The sequence below is a fragment of the Lipotes vexillifer genome, unplaced genomic scaffold (assembly GCF_000442215.2).
Source record: "Lipotes vexillifer unplaced genomic scaffold, Lipotes_vexillifer_v1.1 scaffold394, whole genome shotgun sequence".
NCBI classification, from domain to species: domain Eukaryota; kingdom Metazoa; phylum Chordata; class Mammalia; order Artiodactyla; family Lipotidae; genus Lipotes; species Lipotes vexillifer.
In genome coordinates this window covers 810,490-821,222 of record NW_006791731.1, presented here as the reverse complement: position 1 = coordinate 821,222, position 10,733 = coordinate 810,490, and the positions used below count along the sequence as shown (strand labels likewise).

General features: G+C 67.9%; 1 protein-coding gene across 1 annotated transcript in view; it reads right to left on the bottom strand.

The window, feature by feature from the left end:
• Positions 1-10,733, bottom strand: part of PLEC (plectin) — a 35,139-nt gene that overhangs the window by 16,718 nt on the left and 7,688 nt on the right. Inside the window, exons 2-16 of the mRNA XM_007464609.1 lie at positions 6,770-6,831; positions 6,454-6,468; positions 6,254-6,343; positions 4,396-4,473; positions 4,221-4,313; positions 3,110-3,276; positions 2,384-2,499; positions 2,200-2,306; positions 2,005-2,124; positions 1,831-1,926; positions 1,489-1,616; positions 1,152-1,245; positions 526-680; positions 171-441; positions 18-95 (exon numbers count right to left, since the gene is read on the bottom strand). Coding sequence (XP_007464671.1) covers positions 18-95; positions 171-441; positions 526-680; positions 1,152-1,245; positions 1,489-1,616; positions 1,831-1,926; positions 2,005-2,124; positions 2,200-2,306; positions 2,384-2,499; positions 3,110-3,276; positions 4,221-4,313; positions 4,396-4,473; positions 6,254-6,343; positions 6,454-6,468; positions 6,770-6,831 — 1,670 coding nt within the window. The remainder of the gene's footprint in view (positions 1-17; positions 96-170; positions 442-525; positions 681-1,151; positions 1,246-1,488; positions 1,617-1,830; positions 1,927-2,004; positions 2,125-2,199; positions 2,307-2,383; positions 2,500-3,109; positions 3,277-4,220; positions 4,314-4,395; positions 4,474-6,253; positions 6,344-6,453; positions 6,469-6,769; positions 6,832-10,733) is intronic.

Below are 10,733 nucleotides of genomic sequence, written 5' to 3'. Positions count from 1 at the left end.
AGCCGGCCGCCACTCACGAGCAGCCTGGCGTACTGCAGGTCCAGCCGACCCAGGCAGTCTCGGTAGGCGGCCCGGGTGGCCGGGGAGAGCTGGCCCTGTGGGAGGTGAGGAGGGGTGAGGCCCGCGGCAGCCAGGACCTGGCCCGTGCCCGCCGCCCGGCCCCCTCTCACCTCGTCAGTGCGTGCCCGCTCGATCTTGGTCCGGAACTCCTCGACCGCCGGGTGCAGGCCTCGGTGGCTGCCCAGCTGCGCCTCCACGCTGGGCAGGTCCACGCCCCACTCAGCGCTGTCCAGCCGGCGCTGGTTCTCTTCCACCCAGGCCAGCAGGCCCTGCAGGTAGCGCAGGGCGGAGTCCTCGAGCTCGGGGTGCCTCGGCGTGCTCCGCAGACGCAGGTTGTACTCGGTGCGGATGGCCACCAGACGCTCGTGCAGGCGGTATACCCTGTGGGCGGGGCAGGGGTCGGGAGGGGTCAGCGGAAGCGCGGTGCCCTCCCCAGGCCCTGGGGGTGGGTGGGGCCTGGCCCACCTGCGGTACATCTGCTCGCCCTGCGGGTGCCGCCCATCCTTGAGAGTCTGCACGTCGTTGAACAGCGTCCGGATCATGCTGTCCGCCTTGTCCAGGTCCCGCTCCAGCTCACCCGCCCGCTGCGGGGCCTTGCCTGAGGCCAGCAGCCGGACATCCTGCAAGGTGGTCGCCCTGACTCAGAGCCTGGCCACCCCGCCGCCCGCCTGCCTGCATGGGGCTCCCCCGCTGCCTCCAGGCCCACCGCCATCCTTTCCCTTTCCTCCCCGTCCACCACGGCACGTCCTTCTGATGTTTCTGGCGAAACCCCCAGCCCCCACCTCTCTGGGGGACCCAGGACCGGGTCCAAAGGCCTCCACTAGGGCCCAGGAGCCAGACGGTTCGTGGTCTTGTTCTCCAGCTCCCACCCCTGCAAAGTTCTCCCCAGGAGAGCCCCTGTCCAGGCCCACACAGTCCTGCCCCTCTGGGCCCCACGGGTCTGGGTCCCTCCAGACAGCAGCAGCTCAGGGCTGGCCTGGTGCCCGAAGCTAGCAGTCAGCCGGCTCCACACCCAGAGGGAGAAGCGCTCAGGGCCCGCCTCCCTCCCCCAAGCCTCCCTGCCCAGGCCCACCCTCGTGTCCGCCCCTCACCGACTGCAGCAGGGCGTCGGCCTGGTTCAGCTGCTCCTCACACAACCCGGCCTCCATCTGCAGTTTGCTCACGACACGCTGAAGACGCTCTAGTCTGCGGCCCAGAGCAGCCACGGGACCCCCAGTGAGTGGCGTCGGCCACCAGGCTCCCCACCGCAGAGCGCAGCTCCCCTCCTGCTCCCGGCCTGCCCGCGACCCACAGCTGAGTGTGGGTTTCCCAGCCTCGGGGAGGGGGGATTTCCTCCCCAGGCAGCGACTCACCCTCGGGGTGGCTTCCCTGCCACCGCAGGGCCCCACCCGCCGCCCGGCTGCCTCGTCCACCCCAGCACCCGCCCACCTCTCAAACTCGCTGCGGAGTTGCTTCTCGCGCTCCAGGACGGCCACGTGCAGCTTGCCCCACTCCTTCTCCACGTCCAGCGGGTGGCAGCCGGGGGGCATCTTGAGCTGGCCTGCTTGCACCGCCCCCTGTGGGCAGGGGCCTAGCTCAGGCCTGGGCCAGCAGAGGCTGGGGGGGGTCACCTGGGCCCCCGGCCCACCCGACCTGAAACAGCCCTGGTCCCAGCTCCGTGGTAAGGCCGGGCCAAGCCTGCTCGAGGGGACCTCACAGGCCCCGGGCTCCCGGGCAGCTTCACTCACCTCCGGAATGCCCCCGCTCCCCTCCCTCCAGGACCCCCCTCACCTCCAAGGACTGGTAGATGCCCTTGGACCGGCTCTTGTCCGCTTCCTTGGCTGGAAGCTCCGTCTCCTTAAACTTCAAAAACTGGCACCACAGGATCTGGGGACGAGAGGTGTCAGCAGCCAAACCTGGGGCCCCACGGTGGGCACAGGACCCTGGCTAAGCAGAGAAACCCACCTCGATCTCTTCAAAGCTGGAGGGGAAACGGCGCTCCTCGAAGCCGGCCGTGTGTGCCCGGATCCACTGCAGCAACAGAAGCACCAGCTCGCGGTACTCCTGCCAGCGCAGCTGCAGCTCCTGGGGAGGGGGGCGACGGGCCGTCAGGGGCCCGCCTATCCCCCGCCCGCCCCGGGCCTGCCGGCCGGCACTCACATTAACCTTCACCCCGTCCTGCACATCGGGCACCCGGGGCATGGCGTCGTACAAGGATGAGACGTAGGTGATGATGGACTTCTCGTCGGGCTGAGGGACGTCCACATCTGCGGGGGAGGAGGGTCAGAGGGGCCTCAGCGAGCGGCAGGGGAGGAGAGAGTGAGGCGGGGGCCGCGGCACGTACCCTCAGGGTCCAGGAGCCTTGTCACCCCCAGGTCCCGCTCTGCCACGGAGAAGGCCTGGTCCAGGTTCTCCAGGTTGGTCTGACGATACACCTTGTTCATGTCGATGAGCGCAGGCCTGTGAGCAAAGGGGCGGGTGGGGCAGGCGGGCGGGAGCACAGGGGCAGCGAGGCCCCCCGGGCAGGTCAGCGCACTGACAGGCCCTCCACAGGCCCCCAGAGACACAGAAGCCCCAGCACACGCTCATCCTGAAAAACACCCCCACCCCACTAGCGTCCAGTCCCACCCACCCAGGCAGCCCACCTGCAGGTGCTGCACACATTGGGCCCTGCCCCCAGGCCTACAGTGGGCACAGGCACAGGGTGGGGTGCCGGTCAGCCTGGGCCCCCCGCAGGGCCGACCCCACACAGGCCCCTTCTGGGGTGTCCACGTGGGGCCAGCGCTCATGGCTGTGAAAACAAGCAGCCTGCTGTCCTCTGGCCTCGAGGAAGCCGGCACGGCCTCAGGAAGACGGTCCCAGGAGGAGGTGGGAAGGGCACGCGTAGGGCTGGGCCTACTCGCCTGCACCCTCCCAGGGAGGCGGGCTGGCGCTGGTGCCCGTCCCCGTGGGCGGCAGGTGCCCGTGGGTGGCAGACGCCTCTTAGCCCCCACTCGTTTGAAGTTGCCCAGCTGAGGGGCTGCAGGGATGCCCCCGCCCCACAGTGCCCTCCCTGCCCCAGGCCGCGTACTTGTGCCGGTGGATGATGGCGTTGAAGAGACGGCCATCCCGCCAGCTGGAGGTGAAGTTTTCACAGCGCAGGCCCTGGAAGCCCTCTACCATGCGCTGGGACCACAGCAGCAGCTTCTCCTTGGCTGTCATGTCCTCCGACTGCCCGCTCACCTGGATGTCCGAGATCTGCCCCACACAGCGGGCAGGAGACGGGAGCTCAGCCACGGCCACCGACCTGCCCGGCGCCCCGTCAGGGTGCACGGGAGCTGCCAGGCCAGCTGAGGCAGGCTGGGGCCGCAGGGACCCGCCACACCTCAGTGTCACAAGCCGAGGCCACTGTAGGCAGCAGCTGCCACAGAATGTCAGGCCCCCAGCCCCTGCCGTTGCCACATGGTGGGTGCCCTGGGCTCCCTCCTCCTGGGGCACACCCCGCACCCCACAAGGCAGGCATGGATCAGAGTTGGTGGATGGGGGGCACATGGAGCTCACCCAGAAGTCCCGGGCCTAGAAAAGGCTGTCACGAGGGGCAGGGGGCGGGGCAGGGCCTCCCTGGCTGCAGGCCAGGGTTATGTCCTGGGGACTGAGCATGCGCGGCCACAGCAACGGCCGGGCCCTGCACTCGGTCCAATCCTTCAGGCCTGGGTCTGCCAGCCTGTCTGCTCCCTCGCCTGCCTGGCCCTAGTTATCTGTCTGTCTGTCGGCCTGCCCGCCTGTGTGACTCAGCTGCTGTGCTGTGCCAGCCAGGCTCTGCCTGCCCAGCTCTCAGATTTGTGGCTTCCTGTGCAGCCGGGCAGGCAGTGGGTGAGTCAGCCCGTGCAGCGGGGTGCTTCTCTAGAACCTTCCCTGGGGCAGAAGGCCACACCAAGAGTAGAGAATGCATTCCTCTGCAGGGAGGCTCTGCGGGCCCTGCCCAGTCAGGGCCAGAGGGCACGGGATAGGCAGGCCTTGGAGAGAGGCCTGGGCCTTCAGGCCACGGAGCTAGCACAGGGCAGCGGCACGGGCTGGCGGGAAGGCTCCAAGTGCCAGGATGCTGAGGGCCCCAGCTCCCAGGCCGCACGCCTAGCCGGGTGCCAGGCCAGCCCCGCCGGAGACTCCGGGGGCGGCAGAGGGTCAGCTGGAGGCCATGCTACCTGGAAGTGCAGGATGATGGTCCAGATCAGGCCGAGGGTCAGCTTGGGGTTGCCGTCGGCAATATCGTCGTTCCTGATGTTCACCAGCTTCACCTGCGAGCAAGCTGCCCTCAGTCGTGCCCCCGAGCCGGCCGGAGAAGGGGGCTGGGGCCTGCGGCCAGGTGGGCAGCATTACCTGGCGGTGCCGGAGATAGTCCAGGGCGATCTGGACGTTCTGCAGCTTGTGGAAGCGCATCCTGCCCTTCTCCCGCGGCTGGGAGGGGAAGCAGGGCCGGTCAGCGGCCCCAGAGCCCGGTCACAGCCCGTCCTATGGTTGTGGCGTCTGCCCGCCCTCAGAACCCCCAAGGCATCTATAGTGAGGGTCTTGCCCAGCAGGGCAGCAGCCCTTCCCTGACCCGGGTCCACCCGCCCCAGCTGGGAAGGGGGGGCTGCTGGCCCAGAGGTCAGGCCCAGCAGGGACCAGGCTGTGGGAAGGAAGGAGGGGGAGGGGAGGAGACAATAGCCAGGAAGCCACGGGTGGAGGGCGGTGGCTTTGGGGGAGGGGTCCTCCTGCCGGGTGGTGGCAGCCCCGGGTCTCAGGCCCGGCCCCAGGCATTGCGGCAGGCACGATGGCAGGCAGCTGGATGCAGGGCCGTTTGCCAGCCCAAGTGCCATCGGCCCTGGGTGAGCTGGGCTCCTGGTCTCAGGGAGCCCACGTGCCGCCGTGGCCAGCGGGCACAACCACTCACCAGGCGCGAGCTCCTGATTACGTCCCGCTCTCTTGGCTGCCCGGCCAGAGCAGGGCAAAGGGTAAAGGGCAGAGATCAAAGTTCACAATCCAAGCAGCAGAGAAACCAAAGCAGAGCAGAGCGTGAGGTTACGGTGTCAAGGCTCCAGCACGGAGGGCAGCAGGGCTGTGCGCCGCGGGCCGCACCCAGGCCAGGCCCGACACTCCGGACCAGGAGGCGCAGTGGGGGGCGAGGCCAGGCTGGACACAGAGAGAGCACGGGGAAAGACCCCAGGAGGGAACGCAGGAGGGGCCTCGGAGGGGGTGGGCGGTTGGGCGCACGTACCAGGCTGTCCCCTGAGAGCACCTCCAGGAGGGAGATGAGGTTGTGGCCATCACGGAGGTCTTCATACAGGTCACTGATGTGCCTCTGTGCCTGCAGGGACAAAGAACTGGGCTGGCCGCAGGTCCCCAGAACCACCAACAGGCCCAGAGGGCATGAGGCAGGGGCCCACAGAAGACACCCGCCCCCGAGGAGGCACCTACCTCTGCCCTCCAGTGCTACACAGAGAGACCAGGAGAGACGGAGAGGAGGAGGAGGGGGACAGAGACAGGAGGCAGGAGCGAGCGAGGGGAGGAAGCACACAGAAAAGGACAGGTTTCAGAGGTGGGAGGTGAGTTCCCAGGGCAGAGAGGGATGGCCCCGAGCGGATGGGTGGCAGCAGGGGTGCGGGCCCTTGCTCGGGCTGGAGGGCCAGGGGCACGCTCCTTCACCGCCACCCGCAGTCTCCTCAGCCCCTGCGACACGCGCACGCAAACGCAGGCACTCCTGCACACACCCACGTGTGCACGTGCCACCAACCTTGATGAGGTGCTTGTTGACCCACTTGGTGAAGGTTTTCTTCTGCACACGATCCCGCTCATCTGGGAGAGATAAGGCCAGGTTACCTGGGGCCTGGGAGGAGCCCTGCGAGCCCCCAGCAGGTGACCACCATGCAGATAACAGTGGCTGGCGCCTGAAGAGGGCCTCAGCCTCACAAGGCAACCCAGCCTCCCTGCCCCTGCCCAACGACGTCCTCCTCAGCCCTGGACAGGTGAGGAGGGGCCAGGCACACGGTGCCCACTGAGTCTCCTTACTGTCTCCCCCTGAAGCTGGGAGGGCCTGGAGCTGGCAGCCGCACCTGGAGCCACAGCACACAGGTCCCGGCCTGCCCCTCCCCCCGCCACAGGCTGCCTCCCAGGGCCCTGACAGAGAGAGCACGGGGAAAGACCCCAGGAGGGAACGCAGGAGGGGCCTCGGAGGGGGTGGGCGGTTGGGCGCACGTACCAGGCTGTCCCCTGAGAGCACCTCCAGGAGGGAGATGAGGTTGTGGCCATCACGGAGGTCTTCATACAGGTCACTGATGTGCCTCTGTGCCTGCAGGGACAAAGAACTGGGCTGGCCGCAGGTCCCCAGAACCACCAACAGGCCCAGAGGGCATGAGGCAGGGGCCCACAGAAGACACCCGCCCCCGAGGAGGCACCTACCTCTGCCCTCCAGTGCTACACAGAGAGACCAGGAGAGACGGAGAGGAGGAGGAGGGGGACAGAGACAGGAGGCAGGAGCGAGCGAGGGGAGGAAGCACACAGAAAAGGACAGGTTTCAGAGGTGGGAGGTGAGTTCCCAGGGCAGAGAGGGATGGCCCCGAGCGGATGGGTGGCAGCAGGGGTGCGGGCCCTTGCTCGGGCTGGAGGGCCAGGGGCACGCTCCTTCACCGCCACCCGCAGTCTCCTCAGCCCCTGCGACACGCGCACGCAAACGCAGGCACTCCTGCACACACCCACGTGTGCACGTGCCACCAACCTTGATGAGGTGCTTGTTGACCCACTTGGTGAAGGTTTTCTTCTGCACACGATCCCGCTCATCTGGGAGAGATAAGGCCAGGTTACCTGGGGCCTGGGAGGAGCCCTGCGAGCCCCCAGCAGGTGACCACCATGCAGATAACAGTGGCTGGCGCCTGAAGAGGGCCTCAGCCTCACAAGGCAACCCAGCCTCCCTGCCCCTGCCCAACGACGTCCTCCTCAGCCCTGGACAGGTGAGGAGGGGCCAGGCACACGGTGCCCACTGAGTCTCCTTACTGTCTCCCCCTGAAGCTGGGAGGGCCTGGAGCTGGCAGCCGCACCTGGAGCCACAGCACACAGGTCCCGGCCTGCCCCTCCCCCCGCCACAGGCTGCCTCCCAGGGCCCTGGGCTGGGCAGGGATGCAGTGAGGGTGAAGCTCTGTCCTCCCCACGGGGCAGTGGGCCTTTCCCGGCACACAGAGAGCTGTCCCCCCACACACTGCCCGACACCCGAGGCCCACAGGCCACTGCCAGCCTCTCTGTGCTGGGCACGGGTGGCTGGACCCCCCCGCGCCCGACCCCAGCAGCTCTGCACCTGGGCCAGAACACAGCACACTCCCCGCGGCGCCAGCCACCTGTCTCAGAATCTGTCCCCAAAATTCAGACCCTCAGGGTCTGGGCCCCACCCCACCCAGTGCCACGTTTCCCACGGCAGGAACTGGGCCCTTCCTGCCCCACGCCTGCCCTGCTGAGCAAGGAGTGCCTGCTACCTTTCTTGCCCTCTGAAGCCCTGAGCACAGCCAGGTAGAGGTTGTCCTCCGAGCTGGTTCTCTTGTGACCCAGGCCCTTGGGCTCGGGCACTCGGAGCCGGTTCTGAGACATGATGCCGCGCCCACCCTTTCGGTGCTCTGTCCTTCAGGCCCGTGCAGCACACAGCGGCGAAGGTGCTCGCTCAGTGGCTCAGCTCAGCTCAGCTCAGCTCAGAGCCCAGTCGGTGGGGCCACGCCCGGCCCCGCAGTACTCCCCAGCTGCTGTCCCCGCCCCTGGAGCCCCACCCGACCCTGCACAACCCCCAGAGAGGGAGTGTCCCTGCGGGAAGGAGGAAGGTGACCCCTCCCCCACGGCCACACCCACAGCCCGACAGAAACAGGAAACCCAGGGGTTTCCTCACCCACCCAGCCCGCTGGAGCCACTGGCGGGACCCGGGGGTACAAGGGGACCTGGCACCTCGCTGGAATCACAGGGAACCACACGCCTTCCTCATGGCCACTCCGAAGGAGGGCTCCCCCCACAGGGAGGGTACCTGAATGCGGCTGGGCCCAGGGAGCCCATGGGTCACACCTCTTGGGCAAGCACCGGCTCAGGGCTGCCGAGCCCAGGGCTACCCCCGTGCCTGCCCACACTACCTGCTGGAGGGGCTCTAAGGAGGGACCCCCAAGCTGAGTGACACCTGGCTTGGGGGGGGGCAAGTGCCTGTCCTTTCCTTGCAGCCCCCCTACATCATCCCTTCTCATAGACCTACGTGCCCTCTGTGGGGTGGGAGCCAGGCTCCACTGTGCCCCTGGCTCCAGGGTCACTACTGGTCCAGTGCCAGGCGGGCCCTTCCCGAGCTGCCCACCAGGCACGTCCTGGAGCCGTGCCCCATCTGAAGGCAGAGCACACAGCAAGGCGGGAGGGGGCACATAGCCGAGCGCTGACTCACCCAGCAGGACTGCCCAGCCCTGAGCCGCAGGAACTCTGCCCCACGGTCCAGAGGGGGGGCCTGGGGCCAGAGGGGAGCACGGGGCCGTGGGCGGGGGGGCTGCAGCCAGTGAGTCAGGGATGGGGAGGGCCCCCGCCCCCCCCCACGGTGACTCACAGGAAAGGAAGCCGCACCTGGGGGCAGTGGGGGCAGGACGGGTGGGGCGCACAGATAGCAGCTATTTGGGCTGTGAAGGTGGGAGGACAAAGGGCACCGGGGTGCCGCCTGGCCTGCTCCCTCTGGTCTCGCACACAGCTGCCCCTGGAAGCGTAGGGACTACCCAGGCTGCCCGACCACCACAGGAAAGAATGCACCGCCCCAACCACAGAATTTTCCAGTCAGATGTGATCCAGCTGTCAGCGCTGCCCCCCCATGCCCACAGCACCTCCGGCCTCTGCTCCAGGGAAAGCTCACCCCACCCCATCCCCGCTTGCCCTTCTGTAGCCACAGGAGGGCGCCCAAACCCCATGGGGTAGGGGGTGCCCAAGCCAGGTGGAGCTGCTTACACCCCACCCCCGGCCCTAGGGGCACAGCCAAACTTCCGGGGCTCTGCCCATGTCACATCCCTCCAGACCTCGGAGAGGCCCCTCAGGCCCCAAGCCCAGACTCTGCATCTGCTCTACACACCCCGCAGCCTCCGTGCAGGGCCTGGAGAGGCCCCACGGACATCAGCCCTTCACCCTTCAGAGGCGAGGCGCTCCAGAATCCCAAATCTGACCCCACGCTGGCCAACACTCCCAGGACAGGGTCACCGAGAACGTCTCACACCCACTGCCCCTCCCCCGGGTTTGGATCCCGCAGAAACGCAGCTCATCCTAGCGGAAGTTCAAAGAGCCTGTACTGAGCGCCTGCTGTATGCAGGCTCGGGGCTAGTCCAGCTGGAACAGGGAGGTGAGGTCTCTGCCTGCAGGGGTAGGGGTGTCATTCTGGGGAGGGGCACACACACGAGGCCCCTGGGGATGAGCCAGGAGCTGGAGTAGGGAATCCAGGACAAGCAGGGCCCGCAGGACTTGGTGAGCCCCCAGCCCAGGCCCCAGCCCCAGCTCCTTCTCCAGATTTCTCTCTGCCACCGAGGGGCCTCCAAGGATGCTGTCTCACCGTCTGGGATGGGGTTCCACCTCCTCCTCCCAAGCCTGGCTCCAGCGCCTGGCCCCCCCTGGACGCCCTCTTGCCTCTGAGCTCCCCCCAGGGTCTCAGAGCTCGTCCTCTCCCCCCTCCACAGCCCCTCCCTCCAGCCCTGCCTACTAGCCCCTCGCCCCTAGCTGTAGGTGCTCCCTCCCCTGTCCATCCCATTCGGGCCCTCAAACCCAGAGACAACCCCTCCCAGGCCGGCCCTGCCCCGCCTGACTCCCCACAGGCCAGGCTGCAGCACATCTTAGCCGGCCCTCCCCAGTACATTTCCCAGCGCTGGTGCGCCTGCACATCTGCCTGACCCCTGTCCTGTCCACTAGCCCAGCGTCCCCTAGAGCTGCCCATGCCCTCTGAAGAGTATCGATGCCCCCTTCTACAGATATGGAAACTAGGGCTGGAAGCCCCCACGATTAATGGAGCCGCTCCTGGAACAGGAAGCTTGCAGACGATGAAGGGTACCTCGGCCGAGGAGAGGCGGGAGGCCGAGGGCCTGCAGCCCCGCCCCCAGCTCCGCCCTTTCCCCTCACGCGGCCGACTGCCAACTGCCTGGTGCCCAGAAGCCGAGGCCCAGGCCCAAGCCGCCCCGCCCACCTCCCCCTCCCCCTTCTCCAGAGGGAACAAAGGGGCAGAGGGGACCTCACTCCGCCTTCCTCCCCAGGTGTTTCCGGAACTGAGCATGCTGGTGGGGCTGCACTTAGGCTGGGCAGCACCCGGCGGCGGAGATGACAAGGAGACAGAGGCAGGTGCCCCCCCTGCACCACCACCCTCCCTCCAGCCGCACGCACCCACCTACGCAGCACAGCTGCCCGTAGAGGTAACCCCTGCGCGCCTGCTCGCAGCCCCCATCCAGCCAGCATGGCCGTTCCAGCACAACCTCCTTCTGCGTGGCAAGAGCGACTCCCGCCCCCCGTGTGCCGGGCGCAGCCATGAGCTGGGGCGCCCTGGGGACAGCAAACAGGACAGTGCAGCGTCTGCTTCCCAGCCCACCCGTGAGGCCGGGCCAGCTCTTCTCTCCACACCCTCCCCAGCCGCGGCGGCGGGCCAGACGCCGAGAACCTGCCCCCACCCCACCCACCCCCCGCCCCGCGGCGGGCGCCCCGCCCAATGTGAGCCT